The following is a 27,389-nucleotide window of genomic DNA, read 5'->3' on the forward strand; positions in this document are numbered from 1 at the left end:
TTTCGCAGGGCAATCGGAGGAGAATCGACAGAAGCCTTTGGGCCTAGTTGCCACATTGTCTTTATGATAGCACTGGCTACTAAGTGAACATACTTCATCCTTGGTTTCATCACAGTGTCTATCGTAGACACAGTAGCCGTTACAATAAGCTCGTCTCGAGCATTTCCCCTCACAGCAGTTAACGTAGTTTTCGGTGGAAGTTTTTAAACAATCCTGTAATCTACTACAGTAAGCAACTTCGTCAGCCTTGCAGTTGCTCGTAAAAAGCACAGTCGCAAGATGTAGCAGCAAAACAAGCCCAAAACATCCCGATACCTTTATACCCATGGATCCTTTGTTTTCTTTTAGTAGTACCACTCTCAGTCAAATTTGAAACTAATAAAATATCGATGGACTCGTGGGATAGTAGCAGAGTAGTAGAATAGAAAGTTGTTTGATAAGCAAGCCTCGTTTCGAAGCTGAGGCTTTACGCAGATAGCCAAATGACGTAATGGGATATTTCTGTAGGGCTGACGTCTTCAAATGCGGTGCGTCATACAAATATACAAGAAGTTTAATTTTTGACCCTGCTCTACATAGGAGTGTAATGTATATGTAACGCAATTATAAAACATACAAACATATCCATTTATCAACTTAGCCGACAACTGGGGAAAATAAGCCCGAAAAAAAACGACACTAATTGATACCCTTTTTAAAGAAAGGTGTAAGTCATGCACTAGACAATTTAACCCCCCACCCCATAAACCGACATAAAACGACACTAATTGATACCCTTTTTAAAAAAAGGTGTAAATCATGCACTAGACAATTTAACCCCCACCCCATAAACCTGGGGAAGGGTGGGGATTAGACTTTTTAACACTGAACAAATGTAATAAAAGCCCACACCAGGGGCTCATAAGTAAGGGCAATCAACTTCCCCACATTCTGGTACTATATAGGTGTCACGGCGTTTCCTAGGATCAGGCTGTTTTAAGGCGGAGGTTAACCTAAACTTTAGTCATTGAGGATATGTTGCACTTGTGGGCTTATAACTTTTTAAATATTTATTGAAAGTATAGCAAACTATACATTTTTGTGTTGACGTTTTGGCTGAGCTCTACTGCACGCGCAGTCTCAGGCAAAATGCTATGTTCTTTCTTCGGTACTTTGACTTTTGTTGCTCTATTCTTTTATATTAATCCAACCCTACTTACGACTTTCAATTCTAGCTTGCAATTATTTTGGTAAACAAACAAAACAGACGGATGATGGATAAAAAATAAACTTCCTCACTGCAATTTGAGCGTGCAGCTAAATACCCAATAAATACTCAATAAAGATCGTAGATTTGCCGGTGTCTGTAGACAACTGGTACCCCAAACACTGCTGTGGCATCGGCACTTTTCGAAAAAAGACAGAACAAGTAGATAAAGTCATTTTGTAGCAAACTTCCAATACCTTCGCAAAGTTGTTTACATTTTTTAGGCGCACGGTGACAGCTAAATGTCAAATCATTTGACAGAAAAGAAACCTGATTGGCTGGTAGGGAATCCCGTAAAATGATGTTAGCCGTGATTGGCCCACTTCTTTCCGGGCAGTGATATGGTTTCCTCGAGTGATGAAAATTTAGGCCAAAATTTACTACAACTCGACACAACTTGAGAATGGCGAGATTTAATCGGAAAAAAAGCACCAAATTGGATAGTTCAACTTGGCTAATTCTAGATGAATAGTTGATCTATAAATTCAGCTGAAAATATTAAGGAAAAACATTGTTTTGGGTATCAATTATCGCATTAAAAGTAATTCCCGGTAAGTTAACGGGGGCTCTTGAGCTCCCGTGAGTTACCGGGATTTTTTCCGGGCCCGACATTAACGGGCGTTTTGAGAAACACCCGTAAAGTTTATCGGGGGCTTACCGGGTGACTTCCCGGGTTTCCGGGTTTATCGGGACTTTTGAGAACCGACCCCCTGGTTGGCCCGTTCGTGCGCGCGTCAAAAAATAGCCTGATCTTGGGAAACGTCGTGACATATATTTATATTACAGATGATTGCCCCTACTTATGAGCCCTGCCCCCACACATTGGAATACAAACCGATGGACTCCGGTCGTCGATCATCAGATTCCGGTGGTGTAACGGGGCTTCCTGCGGTATTTTATCCTGACTCGGTTTTATTCTGATAACGGGATTCCCTGTGGAATTTATTATCCTGATGTGGCTTCCTGTGGTATTTTATTGCGGCTCCATCTGCACACCGGGTTCCCTGTGGTACTTTCTTCGTTGGGGAAAGGGATCTACGAAACCCAGCAGCAATGGAGGCACTTAGGGTTACATAATCGACACCCCTTGGGACAAATTCTGATTCAAAAGTGCTATAACCCCCGTATTAACCCCAAACCTCCCAGGAACCATAAGGTGATTGGTTAAAATAGTTTGTGATTAAAAGAAAGTTTTTTCGTTTAACTACATATTTGTTTTGAACTACATATTTTGTTTAAGGTAATTCCCTTGAAATAGTTCTACAACCCAGAATTTTTTAAAACTTGGCATAAACAATATTGGAGTTAAGGGCTTTCAAAAAATGTAATTAAAAAAAATGGGGGTACCGACCTCGTTTTCACAACAGAGGGGCGTAGAGATGACGCGTTTTTACTGATCGCGCAAGGAAAAATCCCAACTCTTAGTTTTCAAAAAGAGTGCCTATAGTCTTTAGAAAATTAAGTTATGTTTGTCGAACTGCCAAAATCCAATCTCCTAAACAATAACCCGTAGTAGCTAATGTTTAAAACAAATTAAATTTTAAGAGATCGCACTAAAAGACATTATTTTCGCCACTATTCATACGGTAAAAAACACCATTTTGAAGTATTTTTACGGCTTTTAAGAAAAATAACAAAACTTCCACAACCCAACTTTTTTTCTTCTTTCAGTATATCATTTTTCCGTATATATTTAACTATTAAGCAAATAAAAAATGGGGGTAACCGGCTTCGTTTTTCTTTCAAAGCGATTTTAAGTAAAAAACGCGCGCCTTTTGCTGTGTTTTTTTTTGTACAACTGTGGCGCGCACGCGCACTTAATACCGGAAAATTCAAACAAACAGCGCGCGCCACTATGCGCAGAAGGGGTGCGCAGTGCAATTCAAGGGAATTACCTTAATTGTTATCCATGAGTTTAAACCCAGATGGACATTTTAGGGCAACCTTATTTGAGGTGTAGGCCTTTTTCATGTCATTACAATTTGCAAGCTCCTCTATAAAGAATGATATCACTACTACTATTATCTCAGACAAGTAGCAAAAATCTAATATGAAAAGAAAAAAAGCACAAAAGATTCTGAAAGTTTTGGTATTATTTTTTTATAGAGAAACACACATTTCATATAATATTCTAAGCCATATACCTTTCAAGGTTCCTTTTTGCGTGTTATAAGAAATAAGGTTAGACCTGGAAACTCTCTTGCTTCAGATTTTAAATAATTCTGTGGCATCTTTCCAAAAAGAGTCACCTGTTACAAGTTTGGCACATATCTAGGTAAAAATACAATCGTCTCATTCAAATCAAATAGCTAGGTGTGGCCACAGGGAGCCAATGCACCCTTCCTCAATCACCCAAAAGCAATTTGTTTTTATTTAAGAATGGTCTCCTCTCCTTTTCCACTTAGAAAACCCTGGCTAAGCCCTTCTGTCTTGGCAAAAGTATAGGGTTGTGGCTTCATCCACTGCAACAGCATTAACAATAATCAAATTATTAAATACATACATAATTATATCAACCATGGTTTCACAATACTTTTAACTTTACGATAACCACTATCTAATTTGAGACTTTCTACTAATTGGCTAACTTCTTTCCTGTGGCGATAATCTACAGCCAGTACAAGTCCCAATGGCCTCATAGTAGCTAGGTGGCACTGCAAGACCATCACTGCTATCTGGTGGGTTAAGCGGTAATGATGAACTATAAGTGGGTGGTGGTCCAACTACAGTAGCAATAAACTCTTCTTCCTCAATGTCTGCTCTTACGTCAGACATTTGAATGCATGGATTTAAAGGTTCATTAGGATTCCCACTAGCTGGACCTTCGATTGGGGCTTGGATTTGAGTTCTTCTCAGCCCGTGAATATGTAAACATTTCCGTCTATAGCAATAAATAGTTGTACCAATTACAAACAACAAAAAGACTGACCCAGAAGCTAGTACAATTATAATCCAAGTAGATAAGCGCTCTGAATGATCAGGAGGCGAGGTAGATCTTTGAGTGCATCGGTTCTGTTCACATCGACCACCTGCTTCGCAGTCCGCATCAATGGAGCAAATCTGTGGGAACTGACCTCCCGGATAAGTGACGCTGTCTTCGGTACATCTGTGCAAATGGCAAATTTGGTTTCTACTTGAATCACAATCTTTGTTGTTTTTACAGCTCTGAGAACAGTTTTTCCAGTGAAGGCAAGTGTTATCGCAGCACAAGTGGATTTGAGATTCGGTTCTTCTCGGACAATCGTTGTCAGTCTTGCAGCACAAATTGTTATCGATAAATACAATGATCAACAGAAATAAAAGTATTTCATTTGTAGCCATCTGTTCAAACTCCACTTATTTGTTCTTCATGTAAGGTGAGATAGCAATTCATGGCGTTGTATCGATACTGGCGCAGTTTGCGAGTAAAAGTAATGAACAATCAATGCGGAAAGAACCGCCATCTTCGTTTTGACGTTACAGATGTGACGTCACAACACACAATCAAGAGACCGCTCTTCACCCCCAGGGGGAGGGGATGAGGAATAGTATTGTACACTGGCTCCTAGCCTGAGTATCAGGCCCCCCCTCCCCTGAGGGCCTGATACTCAGGCTAACTGGCTCCCTGTCCTGTTATAAAAAGACTACAAAGGAAAGTTTGAGTTAATAAAAAATATATTCTGCCAAAGTATGTCTTAAAACAAATGGAGACCCAGAAAACTGGTGATGAATAATTTCTATCTGAAATTACTGGAGGGAAACAACATTTTGTCGGTCAGATAATACTTTACTCCCGCGCAGCAGTTCTGGGGACCGGACAAAAGTTATCTGTTGTATAGGATTTGTTCCGGATTTATGAGTAAGTACGCAGCTGCTTTGTCTCCTGTTATCTTTGTTCTACAAAGGAGTTCTTTTGTCTCAATTCTTCTCGTTCTTTGTGTCGAGGTGCGGATATTGTTCATTTGCCCAATCAAATTGCAGCTTGTAAGAGCTGCGTACTGACCCGGATTTATCCGTTGGATAAACATTTATCTACAGATAACTCTTATCTGTCCTTCTAGGAAACGGCCCCTGAGCGTTGCGTGACCGACACAAAGAACGGCTGCGCGGGATCCTAAAGTACTTTAAATTAACGGAAAATCGAGTTATCGAAAACTTATAACGGTGTTTTGGTTCGAGTTAGCAGGCTATCCTCTCTTGCCATGACCAACCCCTTACATAAATCCCAAGGGCATCCTCACTCGTCATGATTCACCCCCCCCCCCCCCAGTCACAATAGGCCACCCCTCAAACACGGTATCCTTCTTTACCATGGCCCACCCCTTACAAACAACCCAAGGGACGAATCCATCCTAATTCATATAGGTTTTGTTCACATTTACGGCTCTACTACTCGTTTCCCAATTACAGCAAAATAAACTAATAACCTCTTTGTAGGTTTATTGTCATTTTATTTTACAAATCATAGTAAATAAACGATGAGCTTAACCTCCTTCTTGACAATGATTCTCGTGAAATTCGGCGTGTGTTATTAAGAAAACATAGGTAACGTCTGTGATTTTTACGGTATTTACAAATCTGATATAGAAGTGATATTTTTTTGTGGGGCTCGGCAGCACTGGCCTAAACATCACACTGGGATATATGACAGCTAATACGTAATATTTTTCAAAAATACAATCTCTCACATCAGGGAATAAACGTTTGAAAATTCGAAAACAGCTTGATACAATGAGTTGAGTGCACTCACACTTTTACACGATAAACATAAGCATCAGTAGCAACATGCTATGTCCTCGCACAGACACTGCGAATGGCTGGTATGATCATCATATGCTGGTTTCTGTAATATGGTTATTGCTTCAATAAACTGTTACTGTGCTGCTCCTGGTCTATCTAGCACTTCACTCGGCCGTGGGTTTATTAACTCTCTATTCGTTAATCATTTCTTCCAGTTCGAGCAGTAAGTCATCCTCGTTTACGGCTTCATCCAAGTGTTCGGATGATCCAGGAGATAGGTTAGCAATCGCTTCATCTAAGTCAAGATCAAAATCGTCCTTTCCAGCTTCTTCATCACTGCAAAGCATAACAACACAATGTCTAAATAAAAAGTAATGTAATCTGATCGACTAACAATAGTGATTTCAAGATATTTCTTACTTTATTCGATTTAACTTTCAAGAATATTTTTAATCATTTGTACTCAGACAGAATGAGAGACTTGAACAACAATAACACAAATAGTATAAATATTAGAGTTTTTTACGGTTCTAATATGACAGTTCAAATACTTACACAGCCCTCTCTATGTCCTCGTATGTTGGGGGCGTAGTCCTGGCACGCTTAGCGGGACTTTCGCTCTCCTCATCTTCGTCCCCGTCATCATCCTCTTCGTCCTGAACATCTTTAAGGGTATCACTCACTTCATCATCTGTACAATAGAAGGTGTATTTTGTCATGGAAACTAAACAAGTCAACTTTTGACTCTTAAGTACGCAGCCTCACCTCCCCACCCCCTTTCTCTGTATACAGTATTTATTCGCCTGCAGTAATCTGAGTCATAGAAACACAATATAGTAAACTGTTGCTGTGTCTTATAGTTGCAGCTTCTATGCAAACTTTAAACAGTTCATCCTTACACGTAAGCAGTAATTTCATAGACATCGTTCAAAAAAAGGGAAGAATGATAATAAGCAAGTACCTTCTTGTTCTTCACTTGCTGCTTTCTCTTCTTCCATACTTGGTTCAAAAGTCTATAAAATGACACAAAGTAAACATTATTTGACTGTATTACACCATCAAGTGTAACCGCCTTCATTAAAAAGAATCTGCTTTCCCACTAAGTAGCCAATATCCTATAAAGGACACTTGCTATCTTTATTAAAACACACAAACCATTCTATTTAAAATCCAGTTTTCATAGTGAACGAGGTCTACCACCCCAGTCAATATAAAAACTTATCTTCCTTTTACTGCCTAAGTAAAGAGATCTACCGTTCTTGTTAAGGAAATCTACCATCCAGTTAGAGAATTCCTATAAACAAATGCCTTCAAATAAAGAATTCTCACCATAAAAAAATCTTTAAAATCACATCGTCGTACCTCCTGCTTGGAGAGGTTTTGCTTACACACAGCACATTACAAAACATAACTTACATTGTTTTCCATGACGACTGGTATTTGCTGGTTGAATGACCTCTCCTTGCCCATCAAGCCATGTTCAGTGCTACGTTCTGCTGGTTTCTCTTCTCTTATAGGGTCACTACTCCAGCTGTAATCCCCGTCATCTGGGGGCAAGTCTTCCTCTGCAATGATTGGTGGTTCCATAAACTCAGCAGGTTTCTCTTGAGTTAATAAGGAGCTGTTATCTTTGTCTGCAATCAACTGTGGCTCTACTACATCAGCAGGCTTGTCTTGAGCGAATGTGGAGCTGTCTCCACTCTCTAACGTGGATACTAGATCTGTGCTGTGCTGTGATATGCTTGAATCAGTTGATGGTCCAGACTCTTTGGGCAAATTTGACAGTAGAGCTGCCTTTGATTCGGCCAGTTTTTCTTGAATGAATGTGAACCTGTCGGCACTGTCGAGAGGGGATACCAGATCTGAGCTGTGGGGTGACGTGGATGACATGGGTGAGGTTGTTGACAGTTCAGACTGTTGTGGTACAGGTGATGTCAGCGCAGCCTCGGATCCCTGTAAGGACAATGGCGATGTTGGAGACTTGGATGACTCAGCAGGCGATTCTGGTCTAGAGTTGTCACTACTGGCTTCAGGTAATCTGGAGTATGTGGCAGTTTTTGAAGAGTCATCTGCAAGGAAGAGAGGCATTATATGTAAATTAAATGACAAAGAATATAGCCTTGTAAATATATATACATAACAAAATATCTAAAAAAAAAACATAAAGGCAGCTCAAGATGTTGTATATTTGACAATAAATTACCTTCAGTATTTATTCTTGAGATGCCCACAGCTTTACGCTTTAATTTCCGTCTGTTTAGAGGCCTTGGATTCACTAAAGATACCCAACATGCATAAAGTCAATTAGCTATACAGTAAACATTTACTGTCACATACCACATAGGCCTATTGCCAGGAAGTTTCCAGGGTTATCACATACCACATAGGCCTATTGCCAGGAAGGTTCAAGGGTTTGAAAGAACCACCCTACTAAGGGACCCCTCAGCAGGGAAATTGGGTGTATATTCATCCCCCTCTTTCAGTAAAAGAAAAGCCTCTTTCTTTTGTATAAAATCAATAAAACATAATTTCCAAGTCTGGACATTACCCCACTCGTCCTTCTCCCTTTGTAACATTCTGAATCAACCACTCCTGCCACTAGACTGGAAGGCATAGCCTCTTACGACAAGAAAAAAAAAATACCAGTTAGACAAGATACTTGTCCGCTATTCTGGTAAACAACCTTCCCACCCAACCCTCTTCTCCCCCACCCACACACACTGCTTAAATCCGGGCTACAGGCCTGCCATTGTCAACTGTCACAGTAGTTGGATGAGCAAAGAGTACACTAAAGAACATGGAATCAAAGTGTGTTTGTCAAGTTTACCAAGGTTAGCCATAGAAATTACCTGTGATAGGAGATGGGTTTCTTTGGAGTTTTATTCCAATTGACTTTTTTTCTGTCATATCATCACTCTTTGCTGTTGTTTGTTGTTGTCTTCGCTCCTTCTTTTCACGCATTATTTCCTCGAATGATTTAACCTTTACCCCAGATTTCACTGCCTCCAATACAGGCTTCTCTTCATCCTCAGCAGCTTTTTTGAGACCAGTACTTGTAGTGGAAACTGTTACAGTCTTCTTTTGCAACAGGCTCTGTTTAGTATCAATTTGTGAAGAAGGTTCGGTTCCATCATCTGAAGCCACACTGCTAGTTTCTGATTGAATGTTCTTGGATACTACCCGGATTTTTCGGGTTTTTGATGGTTTCATATCAATAGTCTTTTTCGTAGTATGCAAGACTGGATTTGTTTTACCACCAAGTCGAGATGCTATCCCAGTTACTTTAGCAGCATTGGCCATGATGGTTTTTTGTAAGAGTTTATTACCAAGCTTCAATGACGCACTAGTCATGGGTTTAGCAGTTTCAATTTTGGCAAGTTCTTTATCAGTCAATTCTCCATTTGCATCAATTTCCTTCTTGTTGCCAAGCCTTGAAGCTACACCAATTACTGGAGAACTGCCCTTTTTTAATTTGGTCAACTTTCTATTGCCAAGACGTGATTCAATACCGACTACAGTTTTCACTGGCTTACTTTTGCTGCCTCCAGCATCACCAATTTGTGCTTTCCGTAGTCTTTTTTCTTCCATTATTTCCTCAAATGTCTTCACCTTTACACTAGGTTCAGCTACTATGGGCGCTGCTAGGGTTGCAACTTTTGCCACTAGCTCTGGCTTCACTTCTTCCACAATTTCTACTGTCCGTGTGATACCTAATTTCGGTTCTCCATCCAGGCTGTTCTTTTCATCCTCCACCTCCTTGACAGTACGCACAGTTTTTTTTGGTGAAGTACTCACAGGCTTGTTACCTTTGTCGACCCCCACAACACTACTTGGCACCTTTTTGGAGTTCTCACTGGATTTTACAATCTCTTCTGTCTCGGCTTTGGGTGTGGACATTGAAACTACACTTTTAAGTGTTGGCGACGATGGTTCTTCTTCATTGTCCGCATCTTTATCATCTTTGGCTTTAGTTCCTTCTTGCTGTTGCTGTTTTTTCTTTGCAGCTGTTCTCTCATAAAGCTTTTTCAGGGCCTTTTCTCTGAGAATTTCCTCAAGGGATTTAATCTTGATATCCTCTGTTTTTTCACTTTCATCATTATCAGACTTTTTGTCAGATGAGCTGTCTTTTTTGGTTTTGGAATCACTTGCATCAGGCTTTTCATTCTTCTTCTTTCTTTGTCTCTTTGATGGTGAAGAATCTGTTGATGAGAAAGGTTTATTACTGGGTTCTTATTACCAACCACTTTTATTTTCATGTTCAATAGCAGCAATTCATATCTATACTGGCATGCAGTCAGATGCTACATGCAAAGTGCCTTAAATAGCTAGCTAAACAGACATTCAAATCTTATTAACTAGATTGAACTTATTTTTTTAGTTGATTTTTTTTAATTGATTGTACCTGGACTTTTGGAGGGATGCCTGTCCAAACCAGAGTGTTTCTTTTCTCGATTTTCCCTATTGTTGTTGTCTCTGCTTTTTCCTTGTTCTCTCTGCCTGTCCCTATCTTTAGTGCTTTGTCCTGGTTATCAATAAAAGGTGATACATAAGTCTACTGTTACAGACAGATAAAGAAGGATTGCTGTTAGTTTGTGATGAAGGTTTTTTTACATACTTTCATTAGATGTTTTGGATGAGGGCTTGTGTCGTTCACTATGTCTCACATCTCTTCGCTGTGTTCCTCTGCTGGGTTTGACTACTCTTCTCCGAGAAGATCGTTCTTTTAGCTGTCTTTCTCTGTATTCATCATCATCACTATCATCATCACTCAGGGAAACATCTGAGAAATCTGTATGATAATATTGATTGCATCAAAGGTTGTCCACTCACTGAAAGCTTTATGATGTGCAAGAAAACAAAGAAATACATACCAGAAGAGCTAAACTCATCGTCCTCATTATCAAAGTCTCTATAAGAAGGTATCACATATCCTGAAAATCAACCAAACAGTGAGTTGTAAAGGCAATTTATATAAATCTAAATATATCAAAAAAAAGAGAAGAAACAAGAACTACGTAGAGGATGTATTACTTTTATTTTCTGTTAACCAGTTAAGTTAGGTTATTCGTTCTTCAACTACCGAATTTTTGCACAATGGTTTTAAAAGCTGTCAATAAAATACTGTTCTCCTGATATATAGAAATATCATCAAAATTGTATAGCTACAGTACAGCAGTTAAAACAAACGTTATCAATATACTCCTGTTAAAATGGACAACAGGTTTCAATTAATGTGTGATAAGAAAGTGACAAGTCAAATTTTAGATAAATAGTCAAGTACTACAGTATTTACCTCTGTTATGGCCAATCATGTGTGCCGATCCCATCATCTGCTGGCCAAATGCCACGCCCATGCCGGGGAACTGCATGCCAGCAGGAAGCATCCGAGCATCTTCAAGCATCAATACATATTATACGCATTCACATTCGAATATTACCACACAGCACATTTTTTAGTACATGCCACATGTTTCAAATTGAATTATTCAACTTACTGTTCGGCTGCATGGTATACATTGCAGGATGAGTAGTCATGGGCCTCATGGATGACATTCCTATGAGAACAAGACACCAGAATTAATGAAAATAGAACAAAAAAGTACAATTCCACACTGCAGCTAAAACTTGAAATTGGCTGCACACATGTACCTTGAAAACTCAACAATCTTCGAGCCCTGCCAACCCTTAATAACTTACAATAATTGATTAATTTACGACTAGTGTACCTCCACCATACTGCATTGGCCTTGCCATTGCCATGTAGGGACCCTGGCTATATGGCATCCCCGGAGGGGGTCCAGAAAATGGTGGATGCTGCATCTGCACAGGAGGCATGTTTCTGGGCGGGGCATTAGGGTGCATGGGCCTGTAGTTTGGTGGCGGGTTCCCCATTCTTGTGTTGCTGCCAATGGTCTGAATAGGTCCCCTTGGAGCTTGGCTCTGGGAGTTAGGGGGTTGCATCCGAGAGTCCCCTTTGCTTATGGGGGGGCCAGCACCACCAGGCAGATTGCGAGGTTTCAGGTGCATATACTGGCACTGAGGTTTGGTGCATCTTCCTAAGGTGGATTCCCAGTAGCAGGCAATCTGCCGAGTGTCTCTCTGATAATGGAAATGATATCGTCATGCTTAGGAAAAACACGTCCTACACAATTCATGCAGAAAATAAGTACATCATTCTACACATATATACCACTTATGTAGGATCAGTTCAGACACAACAATATTCATGGGATTTGATGCATTGCTTCATCATCATGAGATTATTTGCTAGTTACAGCTTCAAGGTTTCCCTAAGATAATAGGAATGATAAAAGTAACATAGAAGCATTAACCAAGTGTTAACCAGCATAGTTCAGATGCTGATTGCAGCGTTCTCATCTTTCCAAGCCAGCACTTGCGGTCAACCCTGCAACTCATGGAGCTCAGAATTTGGAATGGGCCATTGTTACAGTATATTAGTCATACCTCAATCACCATGTGCCTGAAGTTGCAGCCTTTCTTGAAGCATTTCCCTTGCTCCCACAGTTTACATGTGATCTCGCAGCCAACAGCGGCAGGTTCGTGACGGAAGGGGCAATCATCTCCCTGATGAAAAGAATGTTTTAATGATTGCAGACCTAGCTGTATTAAATAAGTCACTTAAAAAAACTACTAAATAAAAAAAATAATAATAAAGAAAATAAAAATAAGTAATAATAAATGCCATTGACCAACTTTTAGCGATAACATTATTTTACTTCCATATTGGCCTGGCCTATAAAATATTACTAATGTAACAAGGTCTACCTTGGGGCACTGGGAGTAGTAAAAAAAGTAGCAGTCATCCCTGTTTGTAGTCATGGCTCAGCCCTACTGGACTCCTTGTAACCTGAGACATAAGAACTCTAGATTGTACCTACTTACTATACATTTGACATTTGAAATAGTTTATTGCTAAATTTCATGGCAAAAAAGCACTCACTAAAAAGTCCACACACTTCACAATAAAAAATCCGAACAAATCTTAATGGCTCGATACCTCCCCCCCTCTCCCGGTAAATGATCCAATTGTCTGTCTCTGATAGTGTGAACAATGACTGAGGAAAATTATGCAATGAGTTACTGTCATTTTAAATATCCTGCTAACAATTTCCAACATCTAAATAGTCTTAGATTGTTTTTTTAATTTTTTATTATTCAAACCAACAGAGTTAAATTTAGTACTTTTTTATTGGTCAGGGCCTTGCAGAAAGGAACTAGATTTGAAACCATTTTAGTGCTGGCCATTGCATATGCTTCAAGGATTTTGAATGGCTGAAGCCAGAATGCAATTCAGCTGTTGCAAATCGTCGGAGAGAGTTAGCAGAACATTGAAAACTGATGTACTGAAGTACATCATTTCTTGATTATAAAGATTATGCCAAAACTTACCTTTCAGTCTTCTTGCTTCTGCGAGAGAACCAATAAAGAAGAAAGGATTCAGAATTCCATTAGTAATAACAATATCTATGGCCCAGCTAATGTATGCCACACAGGATGATGCTTCACAAGTTATTCATCAACTTTAGGCTGTTTTGGTTTTCAGTCTTTTATCATCAGATATCATAGGTTGCCATCCATCACAGAAACAAGGTCCAATCTGTGTCCTCTTGGTAAGGGAATTCGGAAGTGTCCCTGACTGATAGAAGATAGGTTTGCTATAGGCATGATTGACCAATCCAACCAGTGGAGACAGGGAGAGACACCAGCGTTGAACACACAGTAGTAGCTCAGTTACCCAACGTGTTTCCTTGCCTCTTAGCAATGCATAAGTATAAAGTCCTTTTGCATTTTACAAGCATTTAAATGACTCTACATAAATCAAGCTGCAATAAAAACATCTATCACATGTTATCTACCTGCATCATATCTACAGAATATGAAATCCCATCAATAGCACAAAGGTTTTCTAAATAAATACACTATTATAAGAAAATAAACAGTCAACCTTTTAAAATTATCTTGTCTCAAATATTACAAAGGCTATTAAAGTAGGATTATTTTAGGAATATGTGAAGTAAATAATTAAATCAAGAGGTATATAAAATATTGTGTAATCATAACAGTAAACACTTTATTTACTTTTTGCTTTGAGTGTTTGAGGAGTTTGAATATAAAATTTCCAGCATTTTTCTTAAATTCATAAACAAATCAAATACACTAAGAAAAGGATGGTAATGGCAAGTATCATATTATTTTTATGTAGTCTGTTTTTCTCCCCTGAAATACTGACTGTTTAACTTTTCCTGTACTCTCTTTCCTCCCATAAATTCATGGACTCCCTCGACTACTTTTCAAGGCCTCAACATCCTAAAAATTGACATTACATTTCCCCAAAATACATTTAATCTAAAAACTGTAACAAAATAATTATCAATTTCAGATATTTATGACAATCATTATAGTTTTAAGTTTGTTAAACTGCTATTTGCAGTGTGTGAAGTCAAATGGCTCTTTCAGAACCTGTGCTTAGTCTTCTAAAGAAAGCCATTGTCACCAAGAATTAAGCAAAACCTTGGATTATGATGGGTCTTCTTAAAACAACACTGATAAGATTTCACATTCAACTATTTTTAAATGATACATGCATGACATCCGCTGTTTCATTTGATGTAGGAATCAATCTGAAAGGTAATTTTTTTCACAAGAAAGAACAAGTCCACTCAAGAAAGAACAAGTCCACTCAATAATATTTTGTCACCAGTAAAAAATAATAAAATAGAGAATGTTTCTTGCATCTGTCTTGTTGTTTTCTTGTTGGTTGTCACTGTTGGTTGATGCAGGGAGTTGTGAGACAACAAAACCCCTGATTGATGTTAAAATTTTGATTTTGTTCTGTTTAACACAGATAATTTTCTACAGAAGAATCACATTGCGTAGGTTTTTGTGTCAACGATATTCATTTTCCCTTTTCAGTTGGATCACGACAAGGTCTATTTAGTGGTTCAGGTCTGTTTTCGTGAAACGATAAAAATATATGATGCAGGTGAAATATGGAATGTTTGGGAACTGGTACGAAGACCCATCTATCAGAACATGGGTCAGAATTCGCCTCCATAGTAAAGCCAACAAACATAAATGTACACTACAGATAAAAAGAGCTGGTTACCCCACAACCAATGGAAAATAGTAAGAAAAGCTGTTGGTTTAGGAGAGGATAAAAATTGTTCGATTGTGAATGAAGAGAAGACCACGACTTTTCACGATAACACAAACACTCACAATCCAACGCTAACACGGTAAGAAACCAAAAAAAATGTAGAATTACTTCGGTGTAGTACTTGGAGTCTTGACTTGTCCTACTTCATGAATAAATCTTGGATGATTCTCGTCGGAAAACGGACAAACTTGGGTTGATTTATTACACAAATCGGATCAAAGATGGCGTCGAACAACCAACATGAAGAGGCCCTGTATTCTAAGCGGGACGCCCCGATAATATTACTTCAAAGTGAGGCTATATATGACCAGGCCTCTCATATATACACAGGCAAACCGCGTCTCTCGCACAGCTTCTTTTGCATTGCTAGGAGCAGAGTCATGTCTTCCCCGGTTTTGCAGAAAGTTTTTGAGTAAGTGTTTAAAGATTGCGTTGATTACTGTATATAAGTGGTAAATACAAACATAAACACCCCTTCTTGTTATTTTCAGGCACATTGAGAAAAATGAGGTAAGACATTGGCATGTTTTTTCTATTTCCTTTACTCTGTTTACACGTCTTCGTACGGGACAAGGGCGTTGAAACCCTTGTATTCATAAAAGAGCAAAAATCACTTATGAATTTTGAATAAATATAGCTACCTTTATTGATAGTAGATGTATAAATGATGGCTAGCGTGAATTTGATGTTTAGTAGATAACATTTCCGGGAAGAAACTTGAAAAAATTGAGATTAAAATTGCACGTGATCTAAACCATAAAACGGAAACGTTAGTTGAGGGATCGTATGACATGACTCCCTAAGAAATAAGAAATAACATTGACTTAAAGTAAATTCTGACAAATTGCAGCCAGAATTAGACAAACAATAATTTTCTAACTATAGGATACGGTAATGTGTTTCATTCATATTGTTTGTTGTAAAGTTAGCATGTCACACAATCTATAAACATGACAGCAATAAGGAATTATAGAAACACAAGACCTATTGTTTTTGCACACAAAAATTGAAATTCCAATATCACCTCCAATAGCAAAGAATTAAACTGCCAATGTAAATGCAAGAATCTCTTTAATCAGCTGAACTGTCCATAGTCCCATCAATGTCTTTACATTGAGGAAATGTTCAAAGTGGTCTACGCCATATAAGCTTAAGTTTTTCTTTTTTAAGTAGACTACTTATCAGACTACTATATACTTTTGAAAATATTTAAATCCCTACTTGTTGATGAAATAAACTTGATTGATTGATATATACTAAATGTGGATGTGATTGGATGTGGAATTAAACTGTCATATGGCTTGCCTTGTTCAACATGTCGTTATGTTTCAAGCAAATCCTTAAAGTAAAGCACCCACACCCTTACATCCTCTTGCTAAAGTATCTGACAAGAGACAAAAGTTTCTTATAAAAATCATAGGAGATTGTTACATGATAAGACCAGAAGTAAACCAGTGACATTGTCCCTTTAAGATTTGAAGTTCTATATGATATCCAGGAAAGAGGTATTTTTGTTTTTGTTTATTCACAGGAACTGTATATCAAGCGTCTGGCTGATGCAGTCGCCATCAAGAGTGTGTCAGCATGGCCAGAAACAAGAGGAGAAATCACAAAGATGGTCAACCATGTTGCAGAGGTACAGCAGTGACAATAATTAATATACAGTAAAGTCTATTAGAACTTTGAGCAGCCCACAGCCAACAATCACACACCAAGATGATTTAATGATTTTATATAGTTTTAGGGTGAAGCTTTGGAAAAATGATATAAAATGATCAAATCGTTCTTTTTTCTCTCTTCACCTTGTCCAAGATGGCGGTAATTGCTGTGAACGAACACAAGCTCGCATTTCGATGTTCTATGTGAAAATACAAATGTTCAGCGATAAGAATAACAGCTTTACAGATGCTAAGATGCACTGCTTATGCATAAGTGATTATCACCTTCAAGTTAAGATGTATAAAAGCATTTAGCGTACTTATGTATAAATAAATGAACTGTGAATCGAAACATTTATCTTATCTTGATACTTTTGTTTCTTTTTTGGTTGTTTCTTATTCCCTTCTATTTCTATTGGGGTGCCTATTATACGCGGGTTTCGAATTTTCTTTTAAAAAAGGCCTTGAAAATTGGGGTGCGGATTATACGCAGGTGCGCATTATATGCCTGTAAATATGGTAATTTTTTTTAATGTTTGTAAAGTTAGACATGTAGGCCACATACTGTATGCCCATTGATGTACCACCTCCACCCCAAAATTAAATTTTAGCTTCAAATTACAGTAGCCATACAACACAATTTTTTTCAACTTTTTTCTAGTTTATGGCCTTCCCAACAACGTTTTCATCTTTTTTTTACACCTTTTTTTTATCTGAAAACACCCTTCCTTTTTCTAGAAAATTAGATGTAAGATATATAAGGTGTATCGTGTCCTAATGGTAAGTTTCCCAGAAAACGTAAAGAGGTGCTTTCCTTGCAGCATCTCCCCCGATCCCCCGAGCATGAGTACAGTAGATGATAGTTCCTTATGAATTTACAGTACTACTGTATCTTTAAAAAGTCTTTTTGTTTATATTAAAATAATTTATCTTTGTTTTAGGAATTAAAAAAGCTTGGTACAGAGGTTGAACTTGTTGATGTTGGAACTGAAACCCTCCCTGATGGTTCCACTTTACCACTTCCACCAGTTCTGCTTGGAATCTTGGGTAGCAACCCAGCTAAGAAGACAGTAAGCTCAATTAGACAAGTTATAAATTGATGTAACCTATACCATAAAGTGAGATCTATTCAATTATATAATTTCAAATATACAGTATAATGTTTTTTAGGTCAAGGTCATTTCATCGCATATATTCTCTGGAGAGATAAGATTTTAACTTATGAGTTGTTTTTCTAGATTTAGTTTTTCTATTTGATTACTAAAATTCTAAAATTTAGGTTTAAGCTTTCCTGAAAAAAAAATAGACATACATTTTCACTCACTGTATCCTTTTGCTTCTAATTTTCAGCTCAGCATTGGAAGTTTTTGAATCAATGTTATGTCACGTTTTTATTTTTATTCTCCTAAGCACAGGGCTCCAATTTCTAAAATCTGAGTCTCTGGATCCAACTTGTTCAACAATGGATAAGACTGCTGCTAATTCGGTCATGTTGAAATATGTTTTATTTGAAAAAAAAGTCCATAGATTATTTTATGTTTTATGCTTTGTGATCCAGAGTTTCTAACCTAAATTTCAAACTAAAGCATTCATAAGTAATTTTTAACAATTATTTTATCCTGTTTTAGGTCTGCATTTATGGTCATCTAGATGTACAACCTGCTCTCAAGGCATGTAATACTGATTTTTCTTCTTGAATCACCTGTTTTTAATTCTAATCAGCATGCATGTGTCTTTATTAGGAAGATGGCTGGGACACAGAACCATTTACACTGCAAGAAATTGATGGCAAACTTTATGGGCGTGGCTCAACAGATGACAAGGTACACCCACAGGATATATATTGCATTAACAGTAATAGCTATGATCACAGGCTTCCCACCTGCATCAGTGAAGAATTTTTAAGGACATACAAATTCACATGAATAAACATCTACCAGTTATATCAGGGAAGTACACTTCCCTGGTTATATCTTCATTCTCTAATTTATGAAATAAACTTAGTTTGGATATAAAATATATCCATCTGTGGTGTTTTTCTTACCTGGAAGCTCAATTTTAAAAGTTTATTGCAATATTAGTTTGTCTCTTATTTTGTGTCGATACTAAGTATGCTAATGACACAAGGTTTGAAACTTAATTCTCATTCCCTCAGCTTCAGTGCTATTTTCTGCTGGATTTTAAGCAGTACCAAAACACTGACACCTGTACAGGATGTGAGAGGGACGAAACTATCCTCGAATCAAGTTTTTAAGCAATCCGCTTACAAACCTGCGAGAAATGATTTTATGAACAGGAAACTGTGAGAAAGACAAGTCGGGTCTAGGGTGGTGTGGGGCTACGCTGTCTATGCAAATTACATTCCAAGGATGCCATTTGACCAGCTGCTATGTTTCGATCATCGGCGGAAAGCTAAAATTGACATTCAAAAAATCATTTCCTGCTGGTTTTTAGGGGATTCGGTGGTAGTTCCACCCCTCTCCCATCCTGTACCAGTGTCCGTGATTTCGCGATTTTCTGCCGGATTTTAAGCAGTACCAAAACACTGACACTGGTACAGGATGTGAGAGGGACAGAACTATCTGCGAATCAAGTTTTTAAGCAACCCGCTTACAAACCTGCGACAAATGATTTTATGAACAGGAAACTCACAGGAAACTGTGAGAAAGAAAAGTCGGTCTAGGGTAGTGTGGGGCTACGCTGTCTATGCAAATTACATTCCAAGGATGCCATTCGACCTATGTCCTTAGAAATCATTCACTGATGCAGGTGGGAAGCTATGATAACTATATTTTACTTCCTTCTGTATGATTTGCTGGTTATTTTTACTATATTTGGTTATTTTGATGATGTTTCCTCAGGGTCCTGTTCTTTGCTGGCTGCATGTAATAGAGGCTTATAAGGCAATTGGGGAAGATCTACCTATCAATATCAGAGTAAGTATAGAAAACAGGTCACAGGGGAATATCAAGCTTCTCTTGAATGGACTAGTCTATAGACACATAAAGTAGGTGATTTTTTTTATTCTAGCCCCTTTACATTTTTTTCTAAAATTTCAGTCAAAACAAGGAAGCCCTCTTTGTTTTTCTGTCTACGAATGGCAAATTGCAAAGAAGATGCCAAAGAATTTAGTAGAATTTATAACACATAACTCTTCCCAGGGAATACCTTCACAGCTTGGATTTTAATGGAATGGATCCTTATTTAAAATCATAGGCTGGGTTTGTTAACAACTTTACTTTTGATGCAATGTTATGTGAATACAAACAAGTCACAATAAAAAGCAGGGAGTAAGCCTACTGTAGCCCATCACCATAAGGCTTTATTTGCTAAGAGCAAAGCTTCACAAGCAATGCAATGTAAATATAAAAAGCTATAGCAAGATTATCTCAAGTTATTAACATTATTCACGGTCCCCCTGAGGTTGCATATGTAAGATGATGCTTAATTTTAGCCTCTATTTCCAGTTCTGTCTTGAGGGAATGGAGGAGTCAGGCAGCGAGGGACTAGATGACATGATTTCCAAGAAAAAAGACACCTTCTTCAAGGTTTATGCTCCAAACATGATTAAATGAGATCCTCATACTTTTTTTCTTGCAATGGTCCTTGAAAGGATTATCTAATAAATAAAAAAGAAAGTAGTGTTTACATCCAACCTTCTTTTTTTTTTTACTGTGGTACTTTGCCGTATCATAGTCATCAGCATATTTCTTCTGTTGAAATTCCTTCCTCAAGGCTCTAGTGTAGGGAACCATAAGAAGCACTTATCCCTGAAATGCTGTTATTTTTATTTGTTTCCAGCCGGTTGACTATGTATGCATATCTGATAACTACTGGCTTGGAAAAGAGAAGCCATGTATTACTTATGGACTCCGGTAAGTTGAACAGGATTGAACTGCAATTATAATATAGTTAAAAGCTTATTCAAAACTCGGTGGTCATAAGTCAATGCATTTTAAAATATTTCTGATCTATTTTTCAGTGGCATCTGCTATTTCTTTATCGAAGTGTCATGTGCCGACAAGGATCTCCACTCTGGCGTGTTTGGTGGTTCTGTGTAAGTATTTAAAACAGTTCATTGCCCCATTACAGTAAGCTCAACCCTGCTACTGTAGCTATGGTAATGATTATCCCATCCTCCATTCTCTCGATATATTGTTGATTTCTCAAAGTTCATTGATTGTCTGGGGCTGATTGTGCAGGCATACATTTATATTCAGAAACTCTACGCTTGCAATTTCCAGTTACAACAGACTGCAGAAAAGGGTGAAGTGTGTTTGCCCCATGCATCACTCCTAGGTACATGGCTATGGGTAGCTGCCTCTTTCTCCCCGCTAGCTGCGGCTATAGACCATGTTTTGTCAATGTTTGATTTGATTGAGGCAAATTTTCAAAAACCATCTCTGTCTCCACTATGTACCTCACCCCTGTACTCATTATTTTCGTTAACTTCAAAGGCATGAAGCCATGACTGATGTTATCGCCATGCTGAACTCCCTTGTGGATGTGAAAGGCAACATTCTAGTGCCAGGAGTGAACGATCGGGTAGCGGACCTTACCGATGACGAGAAGGCACTTTATGACCCGATTGATTTTAATATGGTAAAGAAGTCAACATGACACAATGACACAACATTTAGTATTTTTCCTGTATACTTTCTATGCAACCATCTTCTGGTAGTTTCTGTGCAGCTATCCTTTTAGTCTTGTAGCGGGAGAGATTGTCCTAAGTATGGAGTGATTGTCCTTAGTGTCATTAGGGAGTGATTGTCCTTACTGTCATTAGGGAGTGATTGTCCTTAGTGTCATTAGGGAGTGATTGTCCTTAGTGTCGTATGGAGTGATTGTCCTTAGTGTCATTAGGGAGTGATTGTCCTTAGTGTTGTAGGGAGTGGTTGTCCTTAGTGTTGTAGGGAGTGATTGTCCTTAGTGTCATTAGGGAGTGATTGTCCTTAGTGTCGTAGGGAGTGATTGTCCTTAGTGTCATTAGGGAGTGATTGTCCTTAGTGTCATTAGGGAGTGATTGTCCTTAGTGTCGTAGGGAGTGATTGTCCTTAGTGTTGTAGGGAGTGATTGTCCTTAGTGTCATTAGGGAGTGATTGTCCTTAGTTTTGTAGGGAGTGATTGTCCTTAGTGTCATTAGGGAGTGATTGTCCTTAGTGTCATTAGGGAGTGATTGTCCTTAGTGTCGTATGGAGTGATTGTCCTTAGTGTCGTAGGGAGTAATTGTCCTTAGTGTTGTAGGGAGTGATTGTCCTTAGTGTCATTAGGGAGTGATTGTCCTTAGTTTTGTAGGGAGTGATTGTCCTTAGTGTCATAGGGAGTGGTTGTCCTTAGTGTTGTAGGGAGTGATTGTCCTTAGTGTCGTAGTGAGTGATTGTCCTTAGTGTTGTAGGGAGTGATTGTCCTTAGTGTTGTAGGGAGTGATTGTCCTTAGTGTTGTAGGGAGTGATTGTCCTTAGTGTTGTAGGGAGTGATTGTCCTTAGTGTTGTAGGGAGTGATTGTCCTTAGTGTTGTAGGGAGTGATTGTCCTTAGTGTTGTAGGGAGTGATTGTCCTTAGTGTCATTAGGGAGTGATTGTCCTTAGTGTCATTAGGGAGTGATTGTCCTTAGTGTCGTAGGGAGTGATTGTCCTTAGTGTCATTAGGGAGTGATTGTCCTTAGTGTCGTAGGGAGTGATTGTCCTTAGTGTCATTAGGGAGTGATTGTCCTTAGTGTCGTAGGGAGTGATTGTCCTTAGTGTCGTAGGGACTGGAGTGATTGTCCTTTGTGTCATAAGGAGGGATTTTAGACTGACATTTAAAACTGCTGCTGGGAGAGTAATCCCAAAGGGGTGGTCTAATGTATAATGTCGTTTTACAGAAAATTCCAAATAGAATATAGTTGGTTTTTTTTCCAGTAACTATACACTCCATGGGAACTACGTCTGAATTTAAAATATTTATCACACAGGACGAGTATCGTGAAGACATCGGTACTTCCAAGCTCATGCACGAAACCAAGGAAGAGCTCCTAATGCACCGTTGGCGCTATCCTTCTCTCTCCATTCACGGTAAGTATTGGCAACTTTAAGGGCCACCATGCAATTCTATTCTTTCTCAATTCACTGTAAGTATCGGCGACCATATAATTCTCTCTCATTTAAGTAACGGTAAGTAACAGCATGGACCGCGCTTTCCTCTCTCTTTTCTTTTGGGGGTAAAAAAGAAAGACCACTGGAGAACACTGCAGACTATTGTCTTCATAGATAGTGGCTTTGGAGCTAAGTGCTGACCATTTACAATTTGTGTAATTCCAGGTATCGAAGGTGCTTTCTATGAGCCTGGGGCTAAGACTGTTATCCCGCGCAAGGTGCGTTTAAAACACACTTGTTTTCTGAATATTTACTTTAACATTACCGCCCTCCCTTTCATTTTTTTCACCATACCCACCATAGCCCCTCGCACGCAAAAACGAACAGCAAAATGGAACCTTTACGAGAACTTTGCATGGCTTTACGCGGAAATTATAACTTTTGAAGCGTAGTCAGTTTGCTCAGTTTGTCTTTTTCGGACAGGTGATTGGCAAGTTCTCCATCCGATTGGTGCCCAATCAGATACCAGATGAGATTATAAATCACGTGATCACTTATCTAAACAAGGTTCACGCTGACCGCGGGAGCCCGAACCCTGTCAAGTAAGAAATGATGCGCAAGAGCTCGCCCCCTCCTCATTTTTCTAGTAATTCCACTGACGTTTACTGTGGGGACTTGATGAATATTATCCTTATTTTGCCACTTCTGAATTCACCTTCTTTTTACCAAAATTGAAATACTAAAACTTCCCTTATCCTTCGCTCAGTTTTTGTCATCTCAGCGCATTCCATACATCAGACAAAATAAGACCCATACAATTTTAAATTCAGAGAAAAAGGCGACTTGCACTAAGAAATCACATGACTTTTTGGGTGTCCAATTCCCGCGCGGTCCTTTTTGCGGCAAAATAACAACAGCTAAAAGCAAGCGCTTACGAACCAGCAAGAAAGTTTATATGTCAGAAAGAGCTAATTTTTAATGAAAGATTTTGTTTTTCGTCGCTTTCTTCGTGACGCCGCAGCCATTTCTGTGTTTAATTTGGCACGAGTTTGCTACTCAAAAGGTCACGTGATCTCTTAGAGCAAGTTGCGTTTTCAACCTAAGGCTGCGATTCTAAATAAAGTCGATTCTTCTCCCTCTTCTTTTTTTGACCAATCGATATAGTTTTTTTTCTTTTTACTCACCAAGTGCACTGACGGATTTACAAGGGGTGTTTATTCTTCCATTTCAAGACATGAAACTGATGCTTGTGGACCCAGCGGTCATTTCGGGCGTTGTTTTCTTGAGCAACGAGTGTAGATATCATTAGAAATCTCTTTTTTGCTGTAACCCACTAATATAGTGTCACCTCTTGTATCTGGTGACATATAGTGTCACCCATTAGCAGAACAGCTCTAACGCGTTTGTATATTTTAACTTATGATATCTTGTCTCAACAGAGTTTCGTGTGGGCATGGCGGCAAGCCGTGGATGAGCGACTTTGACCACCCGCATTATCAGGCGGGACGAAACGCAATGAAGACAGGTAATTCGCTGGCCCTCTTCAACTATATAAGATGATAAAAGATACACCTATTTCAATGAAGTGCAAATGTCAGTGCAAATGGCGATTGGCGAATGGCAGTAACAGTAACCATGCGTCTCGAAGAATATGGATAAATCAAGACAATTATCCATTAAAGGTTACCAATGCTTGGCTCTGACATTGCTGGGCTTTATTTAACAACTTTAATTTTACGAAAAATTAGTATCCAAAAGCCATTTACCATTAGCCATTTGCATCGACAACTTTGTGTGAAATAAGTGTATGTTTAAGTGGTTCAAGGTTCTTTGGCTAGAATGAACTGCCAAGGGTTTTAAAGTTTTTCGTGGCCCACAGCACAGTCTGTTTAACCAATATGAAGCTTCGACTTAGTAATCGCTGACATTCGAGTATTTTTTTTGCCTAATATTTTAGTGTTCGGTGTCGACCCTGACCTGACCCGTGAAGGCGGAAGTATACCGGTCACCCTGTCTCTACAGGAAGCCACTGGCAAGAATGTGATGTTACTGCCCGTGGGCGCATGTGACGATGGCGCGCATTCGCAGAACGAGAAGATTAACCGCTCTAACTACATCAACGGGGTGAGTATTAAAAAAACATTGGTTGTCATCCAAAAAAAAAATTCCAGATACAAGAGAGCATCCGTTTCCATCCGTTGATTTGTGGGAGCTATTGCGATATTTATTATTGAGTTTGGTAAATGAAGTTTAACACTTTTCAGGCGCGTACCCAGGGTTGGCTGAGGGGGAGGGGGTGCGTAGTCATAGGTATCATCACAGGGAGCCCAAGCTCACAGTTAGTCGTTTTGGGGTTTTGTGACAAATACTTAATAAAAATACGAACTTCACCGAGCGGTTACAAGTGATCATTTTAATTACCTCTGTGTTTCGTAAAATTCGGTCACCCCTACCTCACTCTACATAATATTGGGCTCCCTGTGGTATCATATGGAAAAAGCATAGCATTTGAAGATTCCATTATAAGAAACGACCCAAATTTTAGCTGTGTTTAAGCATGTGTTTTATTCCAACGAGTTCAAGATATCGCGTACATCGAACTATGATCCTAGCGACAACATGGCCGCTCACGAATGACCGCATGGGGCCTGGTGCCGAGTGCAAAGTGTTTCTGGTCACGAATAGCAGGAATACAACAAAGGGCAAGGGAGCACGACAGAATGTATTTCTATTTAACGAGCGATTGAAATTATTTCGAAAATAAACCACTTTGTTATGCAATAACACAATCCACTTCGTAATTCGCGCCCAAACCCCCAACAGCGTAACTGATTATATCCCCCCTTACAAAACAAGCACACATGACCCTCCTCCACAGGCATCGCTTGGCCCAGAAAGCAGCAGAAAAGAAACTCATGCGCTAGGGATTCCTGTGGTGATGCGTCAAGCGGTGTCCCCTCCCCCCCTCAACAAAGGAATTTGTCGACCACAGGAATCCCGAGTCTCGGTTTGTAACGTTCAGGGACGCCTGCGGAGGAGGCTACCGTGCTTTCTTGCAGGGTTGGTGCGCGCTCACCCTGCGCGCCTGCTTTTAGATGGTTATTACGAAATTTTGTGATTTGTCTTTGAATGTTGAATGAGAACAAAGGAGATTTTCCTGTTGTACAATTCGCTGCACGATGATTGTTTTAAACAAATTGTCTTTATTAAGTCAAATATGTTCCGATATCTTCAGTTAAAATGTATTTGTTATAATTATTTTTCAGCATAAAGTCGTTGCAGCGTACTTTGAGGAGGTTGCCAAACTGGGATAAAACACTCATCAGCAATAAACCATCAAAGCACTACAAGAAAATTCAAAATACAGTAGTTTATATGATAGGGAAATATAGATTAAATAAATTGTTATAAAGAATTGGGATGACTTTATCTTTTATAGGCTATGCTAATTGAATAGGATGATAAAGTAATTCGTGTTATTTGTTTGTGATTTTTCGTAATTATTACTTCCTGTTCCATTGTGGCCCACGCTTACGTAACTATAGTAAGATTTTAGTCTCCTAAATTATATCTGCTGTGATTTTAATGAATGTCTGTTATATGTCATATACCAGAATCCTTCTCACAAACTGTATTTATGAATAAAATATGTCTTGATTCGTCTCCGCTACCAATCAAACGCTGGTATTAGTGCCATAGTGACAAATTTATTGCTGCCTTTATAAATGAAAATTACACCTATTTAGGGCGAGTTCTTTTTACAATAAGATATAAATCCACGCGGTTCGCTAAATGTATGTGACATTTTAGCTATCCGAAACAGTAAATTTGTCAAATGTTTTAGTAATTCCATGAGCGTTATAAAAGATTGACAGTTACAACCAGTCTCGCGCTGCATGACGTTTCTTTTATGTTGCCACAAGATTTGCATTCAGCTAAAGCAGTCCACAACGAAACGACACCATCAACTTCAGAGCGAGCACTTCTACGCTTAATGGACACCTATAAACAAAAATATGCTGCTAAACGATCCTTAAAGTAAGTGGGCTGAATAAAAACAACCCGTAAACCCGTATAATCAAACTCTCCTCTAGGCTATTCAACGTCTGCTTGTCTCGACAGCGTTTTTACATAGATAAGACTCTTCGAGAGAAGTATTGGAGAATTTCAAAGGAGAAGAATTGAAAACTTGGCGTTGGAATATGGGCCTGTTGGCAGATTGGCTTCGACAGTAAAACAGGTAACGCTAGCCACGTGTTTCAAGTGAGGCGCCGAACAATAGCATCGAAAATGTTTCATTTACTGTTCGTGTCGTATTTATAATTAGAAACACGAGTCTAGAAAACTTATACGAGAAAAAAAGTTAGGCGAGTGAGGCTTGTGGTTTCTCGTCTGTTTTCTCTTCTCGTCATTTCCATAGCAAGGTTTGTCTCCCGAATCAGCACGAAAACAATATCAACGTCAACAAAGAAACAAAATCGCCACACGAGAATTGAATTATTCCCCAGGAAAGT

The 27,389-nt window shown here is 38.8% G+C and overlaps 2 protein-coding genes across 6 annotated transcripts; one reads left to right on the plus strand and one right to left on the minus strand.

Moving 5' to 3' along the window:
- Nucleotides 1-5,659: 5,659 nt before the first annotated feature.
- LOC5515143 (muscle M-line assembly protein unc-89) lies at nt 5,660-15,389 on the minus strand. Of its 5 annotated transcripts, none has more exons than XM_001635225.3 (16): nt 15,252-15,389; nt 13,376-13,622; nt 12,752-12,833; nt 12,431-12,550; nt 11,692-12,064; nt 11,461-11,520; nt 11,259-11,357; nt 10,837-10,896; nt 10,581-10,754; nt 10,368-10,487; nt 8,815-10,164; nt 8,169-8,240; nt 7,382-8,034; nt 6,927-6,978; nt 6,521-6,656; nt 5,660-6,301 (listed from the first exon to the last, which is right to left on the minus strand). In XM_001635225.3, the coding sequence occupies exons 3-16, from the start codon at nt 12,803-12,805 to the stop codon at nt 6,157-6,159; spliced, it is 3,468 nt and encodes a 1,155-aa protein (XP_001635275.3). In that variant the 5' UTR covers nt 12,806-12,833; nt 13,376-13,622; nt 15,252-15,389; the 3' UTR covers nt 5,660-6,156. The 5 variants fall into 5 exon arrangements, with proteins under 5 accessions (XP_001635275.3, XP_048585538.1, XP_048585537.1 ...); XM_048729581.1 differs by having other exon boundaries at nt 13,376-13,393; nt 15,252-15,383; XM_048729580.1 differs by having other exon boundaries at nt 13,376-13,809; nt 15,252-15,379.
- Nucleotides 15,365-27,389, plus strand: LOC5515142 (cytosolic non-specific dipeptidase). Its single transcript, XM_032384850.2, has 17 exons — nt 15,365-15,555; nt 15,635-15,653; nt 16,675-16,779; nt 17,743-17,871; nt 18,430-18,471; nt 18,544-18,624; nt 19,663-19,737; nt 20,269-20,349; nt 20,603-20,676; nt 20,784-20,858; nt 21,259-21,403; nt 22,755-22,854; nt 23,101-23,153; nt 23,359-23,477; nt 24,315-24,400; nt 24,833-24,999; nt 26,142-27,389. The coding sequence occupies exons 1-17, from the start codon at nt 15,365-15,367 to the stop codon at nt 26,187-26,189; spliced, it is 1,590 nt and encodes a 529-aa protein (XP_032240741.2). The 3' UTR covers nt 26,190-27,389.

The sequence above is a fragment of the Nematostella vectensis genome, chromosome 6, assembly GCF_932526225.1.
Source record: "Nematostella vectensis chromosome 6, jaNemVect1.1, whole genome shotgun sequence".
Lineage (NCBI taxonomy): Eukaryota > Metazoa > Cnidaria > Anthozoa > Actiniaria > Edwardsiidae > Nematostella > Nematostella vectensis.